This window comes from Saprolegnia parasitica, assembly GCF_000151545.1.
Source record: "Saprolegnia parasitica CBS 223.65 unplaced genomic scaffold supercont2.16, whole genome shotgun sequence".
NCBI classification, from domain to species: domain Eukaryota; phylum Oomycota; class Saprolegniomycetes; order Saprolegniales; family Saprolegniaceae; genus Saprolegnia; species Saprolegnia parasitica.
Genome location: NW_012156410.1, coordinates 73,871 through 91,167, shown reverse-complemented (window position 1 = coordinate 91,167; position 17,297 = coordinate 73,871). Strand labels below are relative to the sequence as shown.

The 17,297-nt window shown below is 61.4% G+C and overlaps 5 protein-coding genes across 5 annotated transcripts; 4 read left to right on the top strand and 1 right to left on the bottom strand.

Moving 5' to 3' along the window:
• Positions 1–1,058: 1,058 nt before the first annotated feature.
• On the top strand, positions 1,059–2,738 carry SPRG_04864 (hypothetical protein; the record flags this gene model as incomplete). Its single annotated transcript, XM_012344005.1, has 1 exon — positions 1,059–2,738. One exon carries the CDS (start codon positions 1,059–1,061, stop codon positions 2,682–2,684), a length of 1,626 nt encoding a protein of 541 aa, XP_012199395.1. The 3' UTR covers positions 2,685–2,738.
• A 759-nt stretch (positions 2,739–3,497) lies between these two features.
• SPRG_04863 (hypothetical protein) lies at positions 3,498–8,508 on the top strand (the record flags this gene model as incomplete). Its single annotated transcript, XM_012344004.1, has 4 exons — positions 3,498–5,043; positions 5,094–5,657; positions 6,028–7,000; positions 7,071–8,508. 4 exons carry the CDS (start codon positions 3,498–3,500, stop codon positions 8,506–8,508), a joined length of 4,521 nt encoding a protein of 1,506 aa, XP_012199394.1.
• A 942-nt stretch (positions 8,509–9,450) lies between these two features.
• SPRG_04862 (hypothetical protein) lies at positions 9,451–9,870 on the top strand (the record flags this gene model as incomplete). Its single annotated transcript, XM_012344003.1, has 1 exon — positions 9,451–9,870. One exon carries the CDS (start codon positions 9,451–9,453, stop codon positions 9,766–9,768), a length of 318 nt encoding a protein of 105 aa, XP_012199393.1. The 3' UTR covers positions 9,769–9,870.
• Positions 9,871–9,989: 119 nt separating this feature from the next.
• On the bottom strand, positions 9,990–11,201 carry SPRG_04861 (hypothetical protein; the record flags this gene model as incomplete). The annotated part of the gene is made up of 4 exons (XM_012344002.1): positions 9,990–10,234; positions 10,281–10,749; positions 10,796–10,932; positions 10,983–11,201. The coding sequence occupies 4 exons, from the start codon at positions 11,199–11,201 to the stop codon at positions 10,028–10,030; spliced, it is 1,032 nt and encodes a 343-aa protein (XP_012199392.1). The 3' UTR covers positions 9,990–10,027.
• Positions 11,202–12,069: 868 nt separating this feature from the next.
• SPRG_04860 (hypothetical protein) lies at positions 12,070–15,374 on the top strand (the record flags this gene model as incomplete). Its single annotated transcript, XM_012344001.1, has 3 exons — positions 12,070–12,330; positions 12,381–14,878; positions 14,935–15,374. 3 exons carry the CDS (start codon positions 12,070–12,072, stop codon positions 15,308–15,310), a joined length of 3,135 nt encoding a protein of 1,044 aa, XP_012199391.1. The 3' UTR covers positions 15,311–15,374.
• Between the last annotated feature and the right edge of the window lie 1,923 nt (positions 15,375–17,297).

The window sequence follows — 17,297 nt, the reverse complement described above, 5'->3', positions numbered from 1 at the left end:
GCGACCGACGACGACGTCGTCGTCCGCCGCGTGTGCCTACTGCGGGTACGACGACCATGCCGCGTCCCGGTGCCGGCAGCGCACCTTGGACTGGGAAAACCGCGTGTTTCAAAACACCTGCTACGCTGGCGGGCACGCGTTCCCGGTCATCGATGGCCAGCCATGTACGCTTGCCTTCGTCCCGCGCACCGCGAGCGATGAAGCAGCGTTGATCCGGAAGGGGCTCATGAAGATGAGCCGCGTCAAGCGCAAGGAGGCGCCTGCTGCACCCATCGACGTTGCCCAGAAGCGACAGCTTCTCGAAGAGCGCTGTATGCGCCGCGGCCGCACGTCAACCATGTAGCACTGTAGGCAGGCAGGCTAGCCATCGTCGAGAAATGAAAGGAAGTGTTCTCGTTCACGTAGCCTTCTGGACTCAACCCTTTAAAGAGAGCTAGCCTCGTAGCACCTGCAGCTTCGTTGCAGTTGGGCCATCGTCCTAGAAGACGGGGCACCGCGGCCACGGGAGCGGTGGTGGGATTCGCCTGTCTGCCGGTGGGTGTTGGCGCTGCTGGCCGATCGTTCGCGGTTTTTGATTGGTCCAATTTACAAACGTATCTAACACTTTTGTTTACAACACTATTATGTGTTGAAATGCGAAGCGGTAGGTTTGCCCCTCGCAACGCATCGCGTCGCAGCATTTAGTAGCGTCGTACAACGTATTGAAGTGAGCGCTGACTTGGTCGAGAGTGTGATATGTCTCGGCACGCGCGGGCCTGCAAAGAGTGATCGATGGCATGGCGGGCGTCAGCATCCATATTGTTGTGTACACCTGTTTTATACTCCTAACACATATTAATAAAACAATGTTATAATAAACGTGATGGATTCCACATTTGCACCAAGCACGATGGTGTGCGCCTCGCCGGTCGGCGGCCCGCGCCTGGAGCAGCTCGCGCAGTTTCCTGCGTGGCAGCCGGCGTTCTTGGCCGCTGCCAGCGCCGCCAACTGCGCCAGCTACTACCTCGTGGAGGGCTACGAGGACCCGGACCTACGCCAACGCCATTGGCCCTGCCACAATGCACATGCTCATGGCGGCGGCTGACAGCGCCGTCCCAGACGTCGACGATCACGCGCTCAGCGATGTGGGCCTTCAAGTCGCCGTCGCGCGCCGCGCGCGCCGAGTCCAGCGACGCGTTGTCGAGGCCATCGTCAACGAGGTCGAGACGATGCACCAGCGCGCCGTGCGTCACGCCAGCCAGTTCCTTCTCGCCGCCCTCGCGCCCGCGCTGCATGCCGTCGTCCGCGACGCTTCGAGCCCGTACCTCATGTGGCTTCAGCTCTGCAGAGCCAGTCGTTACGGACTCCACGAGCTCTACGCCCTGTTCACGCCCGCGACGACCGCGACCATCGACGCGCCCGCGTCAGTCGACAACGTACAACGGGCGATGATCGACCCGTTCTTGGATGCAGTGCTGCCACCGACAACGCGGTCCGAGTGGACGGCGGCGACGACGGCCGCCGTGGCCGAGTTTGCAGCCGAGACGCGCGCCAAGCTTGCCATGGTGCTTCTCACGCACGCCGCTGCCAACACCGTTCCCGATGCAACGACCTTTGAGCACGAAAACTGGGACGTTGCGACGTACGCACGCTTCCTAGCGGGACGCGTCGCCCGGCGACCGCCGCCACCTTTGACGCACTCGCCGAGAGATGTTCCCGGGGCAGTCGCCGACGCCAGAACCGACGCACCCGAGGTACCGTTGCATCCAGCAGGTACCGCCGACAACGTCGCCACACCAGTCGTCGACGTCGACGTCGAGCCCGAGATCGAGGCGGCGCCCGTCGTGTCGGAGGCGCATGAGCCCATTGATGTCCCTGAAGAGACATCAACATCAACGGGCAACACGCCTGCATTCGATCCCGTGCTGCCGCTTGAAGACGAGGTTGCGGAGCCCACAGTCAAGCCGTCGCTCGCTATACCTGCACCGCCCATCGCCCCCGCTACGCCCGAGCCCATCGAGCTTCCGCACATGACGGCGACGCCACTGGACGCGCCTGCCGTCACAGTGTTAGCTACAACGACCTCCAGGACTGCGTTCGTGCCGGTATCGAACGCCTCGGCCACTTCTGTCGAAGCTGAGATCGCGTTGCCGCCCGTCGCACCCGCTACGCCCGAGCCCAAGGAGTCCCCTTGCTTGACGGTGACGCCTTCGAGCGCGCCTGTGGTCATTTTGACACCACCAACCGTCCCCAGTGCCCCTCTTCAGCGCATACCTAGCGACATGCCAGCGCTTACCGTCAGCACTGAGCGCTTCCCTGCAGCCCGTGAGCCAGCGGCAGAGGAGACCATTGATCTGTGCTCGCCGGCTTCCACGCCCGAGTATGCAGCACCTCTCGACTCTGTCGAGGTCAAGACCGAGCTGCTGGCGCCGCCAGTGCCAATCGTACCTGTCCGGGTCACCCACGTCCGGCGCCCGTCACTGTCACACGCCGTGACGGCCGCGCCACAACCATCTCAACCAACGTCGTCGGAGCCCGTCGTCACCAAGATTCAGGGGTTCAAGGTCACGCGCATCAAGATCACGAAGCCCAAGGCGTCGGTCGCAGGCAAGCGCCGGACTACGTTGACCGACGACGAGCCAAGCGCCAAGCGCCCCATGGCTATCAAGTCCGAGCCCATCGTCAAGACCGAGGTCGCGCCCTAACCCTTCTCCCAATGCTGTCAATGCACCGTAAAACATACGAATATCAAATGCAACCCTAGTCCTCGCTTGCGGACTGCAACGTACAAGAAACACATATTTACATTGCTGAGTTTATTATGGCAGCGTGGACAGTCAAAAAGGCAGCTCGAGGCCGCGGCTATCGTCACGACCTCGACCGCCGTCGCGCCCGCAGCAAAGCGCGTTCGACTGCACGTATGATTTCATCCGTTGCAGTCGCTTCGCTCATCGCTGCGAGCGCTTGGCGAGCCAAACGCTGGACATGTTCGTCCAGAACCACCTGTGGAGTGGCCTGTGCGGCGGTCGAGGCGTCGAGCTACGGTTGTTTCTTGGTCTACCATTGGATGGTGGCGTCGTTGTCGTTGGCGGTGCGTGGGCAGGGCGGTCGTCGGAGCGTGGCTGAAGGGAGCGGTGATGGTTGTGGTCGATCGGCTGCAAAATGGAAAATGAAGACTTTGCGACTGCTCGTTGCGGCGCGTAAAAGCAGCTATCGAGTGTAGAATCGATCGAGTACCCTTGTACGTGTACTTGTTTCTTGTATACCGAGTGTAAAAGTTGGGAGCTGAACCAACTACTATAAGCAATGCGAAGTCCTATTCTGCTGGCGTTGAAGCCACCGTTTGCAGTCGCAGGAGTCGACGTAGCAACTCGCACGGTGCTGCCGAGAAGTCGGCCAAAGCGACGTTCGCATCATGGAAGCGGATTTATCACTGGCCAATCAGATGCGAGCTTGATTCTTTTCGCCGATGCCATTGGTCCGTTCTCTGCCCCGGTCACAACCCGTACAGTGCTGCGATGACAGCGACGGCGATCGCGGCGCCGCTGGGGCTCAAGCTCTCGTACTTTCGCCGGTTCATCGAGCTCCATGGTGGCGATGCGTCGTTCGAGGGCTTGACGACCGCGCAAGTGTGCTTCAAGTACGTCGTGCCATTCACCGAGACGTCCGGTCAGTCGCTCGTCGAGCACGTCCGGCTCCACACCGCCGACGCCGACTACGTGCAGCCATCGAATTGGTACATTAGCCACGCGTGGCTGTACACGTTTACAGAGACGCTCTCGTCGCTCGAGCTCTTCTTCGCGGCCAAGGGCATCCAGGATCCCGTTGTGTGGTTCTGCGTCTTCAACAACAACCAGCACGAAGCCAAGGACTACCCGTTCTCGTGGTGGCAGTCGACGTTCAAGGACTCGCTTGCGGCCATCGGCAACGTCGTCATGATCATGCACCCGTGGAAGAATCCGATCACGCTCACGCGGTCCTGGTGCGTCTTTGAGGTCTATGTCGCCATCTCGGTCGGCGCCAGCTTCGACGTTGCGCTTGCGCCGGCGCAAGCCGATAGCTTCTTTCTCGACATGACCAACGACAAGATCGACGCGCTCTACGAGATGCTCGGGAGCATCAACAGCGAGAACGCCCGCGCGACCGTCGGCTCCGACAAGACGAGCATTGACGCAGTGATTGCAACCGAAATTGGCTTTCCGGCGCTGGACCGCATGGTCTTTGAGGTGCTCGACAACTGGATGCAGTCGGCGCTGCGTGAGCGCGTTCACAAGTCGCAAGGGTCTCTGGATGCCGCCAAGTACAACGCCGCCCTCGCGGGTCTCCTTTGTCACCAGTGCCAATTTGACCAAGCCGTCGCACCCTGTGAGGCGGCGCTGCAGCTGTACGAGGCGACGCTGGGCCCAAATGCGCGCGAGTCCCTCGAGTCGCGAGGCTTTCTCGGTGTTATCTACGGCCTCCAAAACAAGCGCATCGAGGTCTGGGAACCGATTTTGGTCGATGCCATCGCCGCGCTGACCGACATCGGTGGCCGCGCCGACTCGGCCGTCATGAACGCACTGTACCACTTGGGGCTCTTTTACCTCTCGCACGCCGAGGTCGAGAAGGGCCGGGCGGTCTGGTCTGAGGCTCTGCAGCTCTTCCACGAGGTGCTCGGACCCACGCACCCGAGAACCCTAACCATCGTCTACACTATCCGGCAGCTCGACGATGCGAGTACGACGGACGCCGCCCTCGCCGCAGAGATGGCGATCGAGTGCTACATGGGCCTTCTCCAAGTCCTCGGCAAGGACAACCCGATGACGTTGAATGCGATGATGAACGTCGGTCTTGTCTTCGCCCAGCACGACAAGCTCGACGACGCTCTGCAGTGGCACTTGGAAGCGTACACGGGCCTCGACCGCGTCTGCGGCCTCACGCACACGCACACGCTCTGGGCGCTCCTCGGCGTCGGCGAGACACTCGTCGCCCTTGGTAAGTTTCCCGACGCGATCGAGAACCTGCACCGCGTTCACGACGGCACCAAGGGCTTGGGCATGGACAACTCGCTGCTGGCGGCGCTCGGTACAACGCCCCTGGTCTCATACTAGTGCTGTACTAAGCGCTGCATGTAGCGTCCGAGCAGCTCGGTTTGGCGTACTTTTCGCTCGAGGAGTACGACATGGCCATGGCCTTCTACTTGGCATCGGTGCGATCCCTTGAGGTCCTGGAGCGACTGCCGGTAGCAACCATGTCCATCGTGCGCTTGCTCATGTGTTACGACCGCCTCAACATGTCCGTGCCGCTGACGGACTTGGATGCGATGATGCGCTTTGCCGTGGCCGCGGATCTGTGGCACGAGACGCGGGAGAAGGTCGGTTGCGACCTCTGCGGCATTCCCGAGCTGTATGGCACCGTGTATGTGTGCCCGGTCTGCCCGATCGGCACCCAAGTTGCCTGTGCAGCGTGCTCTGCTGTCGTGCCGCAGTGTCCCGAGTGCCAAGTGGTGGACCTCGTGCCAAGTGCGCCGCCGCCTCGCATGCTGCTGACGCGCAAGCTGCGCCTTCTCGCGAAGGAGGATCAACCGGCTTTGCTCACGTCGACTCAAGAAGAGCTCCGCGCGTACTGCGACGTCCATGGAGTCGTTTCTATCGACAAGGACATCCAGGCGACACCGGAGGCGGCCACCACCACGACCGGTGTGTCGGACACCACAGGCAAACTAGGATCGACGTGGCTGTGTTGCTTCTGGCGGCGGTGACAAGGTCGATTGATGCCTCACCTTTTGGATAACAAGTGCAGAAAGTTGAAGCGAGTGTAAAATCTACAATTTCTTCCAACAGTTCCTGCAAAAAAGAAAATCCTGCGACAGGAGCAGCGGACCAGCCTGTGGCTCCGTGACAGGCATCGACCGTGGACCATGTCGTCCATCGCGCCCGCTGCGTCGTCAGCGTCACGGCCTTTCTTCGCTGCTCGGTCAATGGTGGCGCCACGTCACGGCACACTATTAAAATAGGATTGGAAATACTGTGAAAGATGTTTTTCGGCATCTGCCGCGCCGTGCCCCAGACGTGATGTTCGGCTGGTTCAAGAAGGCGACGCCGGTCTGGGCTGGCTACACGTTCGACGGCCTCGTGGCCGTGCACGCGCAGCTCGTGCGCTTCCGCGAGCTGCCCGAGGCGACGCTGGTCGAGCTCCTCCGCGTGCTCTCCGAGTTCCTCATCTACAGCGACCAGCACAGCGGCGAGGCCTTCTTCTTCGACTTCTTCTGCGAGAAGAACATGATGGCGCTCTTCGTCGCGATCGCGAATAGCCGGTCGCCGAGCTTCCGCGTGCAGGTGCAGCTGCTGCAGACGCTGAGCCTCCTCGTGCAGAACATCTCGACGGCCACGTCGCTCTACTACATCCTCAGCAACAACTACGTCAACAAGCTGCTCACGTGCCGCATGTTCCGCCTCGACGTCGAGGACGTGCGCGACTGGTACGTCACGTTCCTCAAGGCCGTCTCGATCCGCTTGACGATCGACACGGTCCAGTTCTTCTTCAACGCGGCGACGCGGACGTTCCCGCTGTACGTCGAGGCGCTGCAGTTCCGCCACTGCGCCGAGATCCAAGTGCAGATCGCCGTCAAGACGGTCATCCTCAACGTGTTGCGCGTGCCCGACGACCGCATGCGCCGCTTCCTCACGCAGCCGTCGAACCTCGCCTACTTCCTCGACCTCGTCAAGGTCAATGGCAGCCTCGCATTGGCGCTGCAAGCCGACGCGACTCGCCTCGACCGGTTCCAGTACAAGGAAGACAAGCTCGTCGACCAGTGGTACTACCTCCAGGACATCCTCCAGGTGCCCATGCCCGACCTCTGCTTCCGCCTCGGCGAATGCCTCTTTGACGAGTACCTCCAGCACCTCCTCGCTCGGAGCTTGCTGCCGAATTGCGCAGCGAACGCGGCGCCTCGCATCTCGACGCTGTTAGCGCTGCATCTTCTCACCCAGTTCTTCCAACGCTCGTCGCACACCCCACTGCTCCATGCGACCGCCGTCATGTACGACGTCTCGTGCATATATCTTCTTCGTCGTCTTCGTACGAGGCGAATGGCTCATGCCGTCGCGTAGGCTCTTGCACCCCGAGCTTCAAGGCACAACATATATGACGGCTGCTCTCGGCATGGGCGACAAGAAGGTCCTCGGGCGCACGACCTCATTGGATTCGAACCTACAGTCTGCTGCCCACTTGACGCCGTCGCTCTCGAGCGACAGCTTGCGGGTCAACGCCGTAAGCTTGTCGCCGACGGCGTCCTCGCGGGTGTCGTCGCCGTCGCCGGTGCTCCCACCGGTCGTATTTGAACCCCACACCGACGACGACTGCAGCGCCGACCGGTGCTGCCTGTGCACGGCCTTTTCCATCGGCGACTGGCCGGCCACTGACGTCCGGGCGACGACGTTCGACTTGACCTCCAACGTGTACCGCCAGGCGCTTCTGGCGCTGGTGACGAGCTCGCAGCCGACGCTACGCCTCGCGACCATCACACTCTTGCGCACGATCTTGCGACACCCGAGCATCGACCGGTCGCTCTTGAAGGACCTCATGCTCCTCCCACGTCTGGCGCCGCGCCTGAGCCTCCCGGCGTCGCCCGTCGGTGCTGCCCTCGGCTACGACGACGATGACGACGACGACGACGACGACGAGGATGCTCATCCCGAGACCAAGGACGACCCCCGCGCCAGCTTTATCGACCCTTCCTTCCCGCCCGTCTACGATGCAGCGCTCATTGATGGCCTCCTCCGAGAGGTCGAAGCGCCAATGCACCTCCAGTCGCTGCAGATCACGCTCGATATGCTGTTGCACATGACCGCGTCCGGGTCGGGGCGCGTTCCTTGCTGGGCGACCTGTTTTAGTGACCGCTTCAAGAACCTCCTCCAGCAGCACCGAGCCGACGTCCCCGACGACATAGCCACGTGGGAAGCAGCAACGTCGACAATGGTACGCGACAAGCGGGCCGATGAGAGCGACTTTGAGGTGCAGTGGTCCGCGCTCGTCGCAGCGGAGACGTCGTTGTCTGTCTCGCGCGTGACGTTGCTTCTCGAACTCTTGCGCGCGTTCGATGCGCTGCATCTTCTGTCGCCGTCCATCGGCCCCGCGATTGCGGCGCTCTCAACCGACCAGCAAGAGGAATCGGCGGTGCTGCGGCGGCACTGGACGCTGCGCGCGCCGCTGCCGCTGGCCGAGCGCAGCTTTGTACCATGCGTCTTCGCACAGACCGACGTGTACTGTCTCCTGAACGCCGACCTCTTTGTCGTGGTGCGACCAGACGCGCGCGACCGGACAGTAGGGCTTGTGACACACGTGCAGCCACTGCACGCGGTCTCGATCCAAGAGGATGCGATGCGTCTGCGCATACGAGGCGGCGACGACAGCATTTGCCTCGAATTTCCGATGCCCGAGATGCGCGAGCAAATGGCAGCGCACCTGCATGCGATGCAAGCGCAGCAAGTGGCAAGGAAGATCGCGGCCATCCAGACGCTGTTAACGGCGCATGTCGTCGTCGTCTAGGCCTTGTCGTCTGTATAGTTATAGGATGCGATAGCACCATCAAAAGCACAACACGCTGTTGCCTGTCTATGCTAGAAGACGTGTCTACGACACGGTTGATGGCGAGTGCTACGGTAGTCGAGCCGGTCGTCGTCGCACTGCCTCGGTGGCTATAAGATCGCGTCCGTCGCCGAGCTCCGTCAAGTAGTAGTAGTAGTATTAAGCTAGCAAGTTGTCGCTGCTTCGTGGTCGTGCATACATGTACAGTATTGTGGAAGGGCCACAGGAGGAATCGATAGCTTCCGCTATCGCAGCTGGCGAAGAAGCCAGCGCCTTCGTCGACCCGCGAACGCAGCACGCATCATTCTGGGCGTAATGACCGTCACGTTGAACTTGATGAATGATAACCCATCGCCCTGGCTCAATATACACCGATATCCGAGCCTGCTTGCGTCGACACGACGACGACTACGTAAGCTTCCAAGCCTGTTTCTGGACGCAGTGTGTCTCGGTGCACTTGGCTACTTGTAGGTCGCTGCATGGTCACGCTGCGTGAACGGCGCGCTCGAGATACCGTGACGCAACGCCGTGAGCCCGACCTCTGGATGGCGTAATCGCCTTCGCATACCGTCTCGCCGTGTGGTGCTGCCACGTTTCCGCAACCGTAGGCTTTTTTCGAGCCTTTTTATTTAAAAAAGGTTTTTTAATTCGACTGAACGAGGCCAATGTATACGAAATGTGCAATTGAGCGTCGCCTACGGTTTGAGCGCCTACGGTGTTTTATATATGCAGAAAGGCCACGTCTGCGCTCGGTAAGTCAACTTGTCTGTCGCCCTGGGACGTGACACTGTCGTGACTGACGTAAATGCGCAAAGAGGCGGGTGGCGCATGTCGCGAAGGAATCATCTTGTTCTGTGCGACGTCTGATATATCAAGCCGATCGCTCACTTGGGAATTTGCGTCATGGAGGCCACGGGCAGTCATCCGTGCTTGTACCGCAACAAGGTCTGCCTCTTGCCTCGCGCCATAAAGAAGAACGGCCAGCTCCACAGCCTCTGCGAGTTCCACCGCGTCAAAGCGAATCTGAACCAGCGCCGCCTGGAGAAGAAGAAAAAGTCGACGAGCCGCTTGCCCGAGACCAACCGATCGGGCTGTAAAGAGCTCTGGGTCGACCCCGTCGCCTCGAGCGAAGACGACGATTACGACGACGAGAATGCCGACGACACGCAGAACGCCGACCACGTCATTTGGGCCGAGCCCATCAAGCTGCCCGTGCCCTAGTCCTAGTCCGGGTCTACCTTTAAATCTATTTAATAACCCGTCGTCCAAGATCGGCGTTCCTACGTCGTGGACGGACTCTCGCTGCGTCGTTGGCTTCATGGAAATGCATCCACCCAGATTGAAAGGTGTATTATCTGGCTTCTCGTGGTCGATCCAGTCTCGATACCACTGGCTTGACGTAGCGGTGACAACGACTAGCGCGCCTGAGCTTGGTTCACAGAGTGGTAATATTGAGTATCGTTAGTTGATTCTTAGTTTCTTAAACAGCGGGGTTGCGGTGCATGTAGGGGAGGTTGCTCGTGAGGTGTTTGTTGAGGAGCCGCGTCCCGCTCTCCTCATCGTGCGTCACCACGTGCGGCTCCGGGATCGGGTCCAGCGACAGCTTTTGCTCGGCGCGCTTGGTGAGTGCGAGCACGGACTTGGTCGAGTGCACGGACCGGATCGACTTGCATTCCGAAAGCACCGTCTACATGCAGTTCAATACGGAGCCACGCAGATAGATATCGACGCACCGACGCCACGCTCTTGGAGTCGTCGTCGTCGTCGCTGTCCTTGGCGTCTCGCGCACTCAGCCGCGCGAGCGTCGCCGCGTTGAGGTACTGCCGCTCGAGGCTCTCCTGCTGGAGGCGCTCGCGGACTTGGCCCTTCTTCTCGTCGGCCTCTTCTTGGTTGACGAGCTCCTGGAGCTGCGCGAGCTGCTCGTCGACCTGCGCGACTTGGGCCTTGAGCTCGACGTCGCCGAGGAACGTGTCAATGTCGAGGTTGTTGGCGAACGCCAAGAGATCGTCGACGCTGTCTTCGTCCTGCTGGTCGCGCTTGCTCTCCGCCTTGTCCTTGGTCAGCGCCCACGCCGGCCGCGAGGTCAAGACGCCCTTTTCCTCGTCGTCTACACGAGCCCTCGCCATTTCCGTGTATTTGGAGTGAGTACCTTGGGGGCGCTGGCGGATCTTGGCGCGCAGATCCGCCTCGCGCTTGGCAAACCTAGAGTGTTTTAGTACAAGAGCTATCCTTGTGCAAGACGATGTACTTGTCCTTGCGGCACTCTTTAGCAGCCTCGTCCTCGAGGAGCGCCGACTCGAGCCGGCTGCGCTCCTTCTGGAGGTCGTGGAGCCATTTCTTGTGCTTGGAGAGCGCCGTGCTCTTCTTATCGCGCTTCACCGCGTGCTAATACGTCGCGTGTGAAGCAACGTGGATGATGTGATCATTTCGGGCACCGGCGGCTCGTGGAAGATGGGGACGTTGGTGCCAATCGGTGCGGGCTGGATGCCGCCGAGGAACGGGCCTTTCTTGTCGACGGCGGCGACCTCTTTTTGTGCTAAAAGGCTGGCGTGAGCGAGGATCGAAGTGGCGACGAGGGTACTTGAGCTCACGCTGTTGAAGGGCCGGTTGCAGAGCATGACGCCCTTGTAGTTGCCGATGTTGACGCTCTCCATGGTCCACGGTGCGAGTCGGTAAAATAAGTGAGTGCTTTGTGAATCAAACCGCCCCTATAATTAGCTACCGGATCAACTCGACGCACTAAACCGAGAGACACTTGGCGCCAAGCAAAAGGGAGGCGGCGCTAAGGACGCTATGAGCAGGGTGCGCCAGGGCATGCACTACCCTAAACCTTTGGTGTTATTCGTAGCTACCTAGAACTCGAGCTCATCGATATCCAGCCTTCATGAGAACGCGTGGAAAAGGCGCGGCCATACAGGATCGATGTTATGTGGCGGGACATTGCGAAGTGAATTGACGGGTCTCTCACTCTCTGTTGGGGCACGTGAGTTTGAATTGCCGCCGTTTAGTTCGTCACGACGAGCTTGGTATATTGGTCGATGGACAATACTGTCGTCGGTGATGTATTGTTGGCTTGTTTGTATATCGACTTGGCGGTGGCGCGAAAAGACCTGTTCTTTTAATGGTTCTTTTATGTCTTTTAATGTTTGAAACACCGCCAGGGACAGGGCCATTTATCCGGTTCCCGCCGCGAAGGCGGTTTCGCGCCCGTTTTCTCTTCGCGTGGGAAACGTGGTAAACGTGCGAAGCTCACGTGGGAAATGCCCGCGGTCTGCATCCCACTATACTCGCGGCGCGCGCGGTTTTTTAGGCCTGCGACGTGTAAAACGCCACGCGTGTTTCCAGCCACCACCCGGCCTTCGAATTTCCGCATACGGTATCCGGATAATGTCCGCGCGTCGGATTGGTGGAATTGCGCCGCGAAATCTAAATATCGCCTTTTGATTGGCCAAAAACCTGTGGCCCGCGCACCGAATAATCCGGTCCAAAGTTGATTTGGGTTTCGTAGTATAAAGTCCTGCGATGAAGCGAGCGCACGACGACGAGGACGGGCGCCGGGCAGGCTCCTGGGCCAGCTGGACGCGCGTGCTGAAGCATGTCCCGCTCTTAAGCTCCTTCCTAGGCGACGAACATGAGCCCGCGCCGGCGCCGCCCACGCCGACGCGCCGCCCCAAGTCGCCGCTCAAGACGGCGCCGCTCTCGCCGGCGCGCCGGTCGGGCTTCACGTTCGCCCGCATTGGCCTCAGCGACGACCAGCCCGAGGCCGAGGCCAAGGCCGAGCCCGTCTTTGAGTTACGCGCAAGACCAAGACACCGCCGAAGAAGGCCCGGAAGGTCCTCGACTCGAGCGTGCACGATCAAGGCGACGACGAGCAGTATGTGCCCGGCACGTACTCGGAGCCGGTCGTGCGGTATGCGCGCGCGCGCACGGACGAGCCGCTCGTGCCGATCAACTTGTTTGAAGAACGGCCGGCCAAGCAGGCCAAGCTCTCGCGCGGCGCCTTGATCAAGTCGTATGCTCTTTCTCGCGAAGAGCGCCGCCTGAAGCGCCCGGCGCCGAGCCGCCTCCTCGCGGCGCAGTCGATGGACGAGCGGCAAGAGCACGCCAAGGCCGTCACGGACCGCATCCTCGCGACGCTCCAGGCGCTCGAGACGGACCCGCTGGCGCAAGAGGCAAAGAAGCCGCTCCCGAGCATGAGCATGTCGTGGAAGAAGTACCATCTCGAGGTGCAAGACGACGCGACGACGACGAACGACGTGGATATGTCGAGCGAGAGCCCCAAGGCCGCGTTCCCGACGCAGAGCCTGCCCATCTTTGCGCCGCTGCCGCCGGTCGTCCAGCCGCCGACGTCCGTGGGCCCGCCGCCCGTGCTATCGACCGTGACCGTTGCCCCGACGCCAGCGCCGTCGGCGCCGGCGGTCTTTGTCGCGCCCAAGCCAGCGACTACCACCGTGCGCAAGGCCGCCGGCAACGTGTTTACGTTTGGCTTGCCGCCCAAGGACACGGAGTTTACCTCGAAGGAGTCGCTCATGAACGTGCCCGTCGCGTACGCCTTCTCCAAGCCGCCGTCGATGAAGGTCGCACCCGTGAAGGCGCTCACGTCGCAGAAGCCGGCCATGCAGCCGCTGCAGGTTGTGCCGACGGCGGCTCCGGTCGCGTCGCCGCCAACGTTTTCCAAGCCGACGGCGCCGACAACCAGCACCGGCTCCAACCCACTCGACAAGTTTAAGCAGTCGGCGCCCGGTGGCTGGAAGTGCCCGTCGTGCTACGTCGCCAACAAGGACACGCAGACCAAGTGCCCATGCTGCAACACGGACAAGCCGTCGGCCACGCCCGTCGTCGCCGCCGCACCTGTCGCACTGTCGCTCCCTGTACCCGTGGCCCCGACGTCGACGCCAGCGCCGGCCATGGACAGCGGCAACCCGCTGGCGCGCTTCTTGGTCCAAGCACCCGGGACGTGGCAGTGTCCGGGATGCAAGGTGCGCAACAAGGCGGCGCAGGCCAAGTGCCCGTGCTGCAACACGGATCAGCCGACGGCCGAGCCTGCGCCCGTGGCTGCGACCGAGCCCGAGTCGAAGAAGAAGCGCAAGGCCTCGGACGACGGCAGCAGCGCGCCAGCCAAAACGGTGTTTGCATTCACGGCACCGACGGCCGAAGCTCCGGCGCCGGTCGATGTCACGGACAAGCCGCTGCCGACGTTTGGGTTTAGCGCGCCACCGGCCAAAAGTGCGGCTGGCGTTTCCTTTGGCATCTCGTCGACCGACAAGCCGGCGGACAAGCCAGCTGCGGGCTTTAGCTTCACTGCCCCGGCAGCCGACAAGCCGGCCGACAAGCCCGCCGCCGGCTTCAGCTTTAGCGCTCCCGCGGCCGACAAGCCGGCAGACAAGCCTGCTGCGGGCTTCAGCTTCAGCGCTCCCGCGTCGGACAAGCCGGCAGACAAGCCTGCCGCCGGCTTCAGCTTCACTGCCCCGGTGGCCGACAAGCCGGCAGACAAGCCTGCTGCTGGCTTCAGCTTTAGCGCTCCGGTGGCCGACAAGCCGGCCGACAAGCCTGCTGCAGGCTTCAGCTTCAGCGCTCCCGCGTCGGACAAGCCTGCTGCCGGCTTTGGCTTCAGCGCTCCCGCGTCGGACAAGCCTGCTGCCGGCTTTGGCTTCGGCGCGTCGACGGCTGACAAGACCTCGACCGGCTTTGGGTTTGGTGCCTCTTCTGCGTCTGCAGACAAGCCGGCGGAGAAGCCTGCCTTGGGCTTTGGCTTTGGTGCTGCAACGTCGACCGACAAGCCGGAAGAGAAGAAGACGTCAATGAACTTTGGCTTTGGCGCTGACAAGCCCGCGGATGCTGCCGCCAAGCCGGTGGAGAAGCCCGCTGAGAAGGCGACCATGTCGTTTGGCTTTGGCGCGACGGCGGACAAGGCGGCGCCCAGTTTGGGTTTTGGAGCGGCCAAGGACACGACCGAGAAGCCTGCGTTGACGCCGTCTGCCGACAAGGCGCTTTCGTTCGGCGCGGACAAGCCCACGGCGTCGCCGTCGTTTACGTTCGGCGCCAACAAGACGGCCGAGACGCCCGCCCCGTCGACGTCGTTCAACTTTGGCGCGTCGGCCGACAAGCCGGCGACCGCGTTTGGCGACAAGCCGACGTTTACGTTTGGCGGTGCGCCGACCGAGACGCCTGCGTTCAGCACGCCGGCGACGACGGAAGCCACGCGCAACGCGACGCCGTCGTCGTTTGGCTTTGGCAGCAGCGCACCGACGACCTTTGGCGCGTCAACCTCGGCCTTTGCCTCGCCGTCGCCCACGACCGCCTTTGGTGCTGCACCGGCCGCGACGCCGGCGTTCGGTGCCCGACGGCGTCCACGGGCTTTGGCTCGTCCTCGGCGTTTGGCGGCAGTGCTCCCGCACCTGCCTTTAACGCTGCGCCGAGCTTTGGCGCCCCTGCTCCTGCAGCGGGTGCTGGCTTTGGCGCGGCGCCGGCTCCCTCGGCCTTTGGCGCCCGACAGCTCCCTCGGCCTTTGGCGCCCCGACGGCGTTCGGTGGCAACAACAACAACAACAGTGGCTTTGGCGCGCCGGCGGCCTCTGCATTCCGGCGGGGCCCCAGGGTTTGGCGCGCCCAATGGCTTCGGTGCTGCTCCCGCGGCTCCGTTTGGCGGCGGCTTCAACGCGGCGCCTCCTGCTGCTGCGGGGGGTTTCTCGATGGGCCAGGCGCCGCCCAAGCAAAGCGGTGGCCCGCGTCGTATTGTGCGGGCGCGCTCGGTACGCAAGTAGGTAACACACAAGTAATATTAATATAACACGCAGCGGGTCTTGTACGACGCTGGCTTTGAGTGCAGCTGCGACGTGATAGAGGTTGGTGGCAGCAGTGTTATTGGATCCCTAGGCCTTGCTGAGCGGTACACTATGGCGAGTCCCCAATCGGGAAGTCGCGCTTGAGAGGGGTCGCGCCATGTTGTTGTCATGACCACAACCCGAGGTTGGGCTCTCCACGGTTCGGTTTGATTCGGTTTGGAGCTTGAGAAATGGAACCGAAACCGGGGCCAAACCGAGTTCAACTGGGAGAACCCCAGCACCGACCACATGACTGTAGCCAGCAGCATGTGTTTCAATCCCGTGCAATAGCTACCCACTTTGCAGTTATGCTCGGTTGGCACACGTGCGTGGCGGCGGCGCTTGCCGTCGCCTTTGCTTCCGCAGCCCCCGTGACGGTCTACAACGAATACAGCTTCCTCGGCTCCTCGATCGACTTGGACGTGGCAGGGTTCACGACCTTGCCAAGCGTGTGGCAAGGCAGCATCAAGTCGGTGAAAGTGCAGCCCGGCTACGTCTTTGTGACCTACTCCAAATACCTCTACGCGCAATCGCTGACCTCCATCGGGCTCTATTACATGGAGTGGACGGCCCCCACGAACCTTGGCTGGCTCTGGAAGAGTCAAGCCAGCTCTTACGAGGTGCGACGGACCAGCGCTTCCAACACGCGCTCGAACGCCCACGACGTGCTCGCTGTCGCGGCGCTTTGGAGGAGCTCCGACTACCAAGGCGCCATGCTCGTGCTCTCGCCAGGCTCGACAGAGCTCGAAGCGTATTTCTCCGAGGACGCGTCGTCGATCGCGGTCGCTCCCGGCTACACCATGACGGCCTTCAGTGCCGGTGGAGCAACGACAACGTTCAAAAACGACACGAGCAGCCTCGACAGCGCCTGGAACGATACCATTGTTTCCGTCGCAGTCAACGCCACCGCCGCGCCCGTCGTCGTTACGACGCCACTGGTCACGACGGACGCGGTGTCAGCTACAAGTACACCGCAACCAGTCACTGTGTCGACGACCACCGACTGTACGTTCGCGATCTCGACGTCGTTGATGACGTGCTTTCGTAGATACGGCCGGCATTGTCGGCGGCAGCGCGGCCGTCGTCATCGCCATCTTCCTCGCTGTCTTCTTCGTCTTGCGATCCAAGAAGCTCAAGAAGAAGAACTCCAACATTCTCGCACAGCCCTTCATTGCGCCCACCCCAAAGCGCAACCCTGACGCCGTCCATATCAACCTCAGCGGCCTCTACAAGGTCCGCCTCGACCAAGGAATGCTGCACCTCGACTGCGTCCTCGGCTACGGCTCGTTTGCAGCCGTCTCCAAGGGCTCCTACAACGGCACTCCCGTCGCTGTCAAGCAACTCCAGAACAGTCGGCGGTCCAACGCCGACATCCAGAGCTTCGTCAACGAGATCGAGCTCATGTCCCGGTACGTTTTCAAACACCTCTTGATCCATTCTAAACTTGGTCAAAGGTTCAACTCGACCCACATCATCAAGCTCATCGGTGCCACCTGGACAACCCCGATGGACTTGTGTGCGGTCATGGAGCTCATGGACCAAGGCGACCTTAAGGACTACTTGGCGGCCCATGACGCTAGCGTCTACACGTGGGCGATGAAGCTCGAGGCGCTGCGCGGAATCGTCGACGGTCTCTCGTACCTCCACTCGCTCAACATTGTGCATCGCGATCTCAAGTCCCGCAACGTGCTTCTCGACTCGGTCAAAGGCGTCAAGATCGTCGACTTTGGGGTCGCCAAGGAAGATGTCCACGATGGGCGTGGGCACGTTTCGGTGGATGGCCCCCGAGGTCCTCCTCGAGAGCGCGTACTCGGTGGCCGCCGACATTTACTCGTTCGGTACAAAGCTCGATCGACACATTGATAGTCTGACGTGATTGATTAGGCATGCTCCTCTCGGAGTTTGACTCGCACCACATTCCGTACCA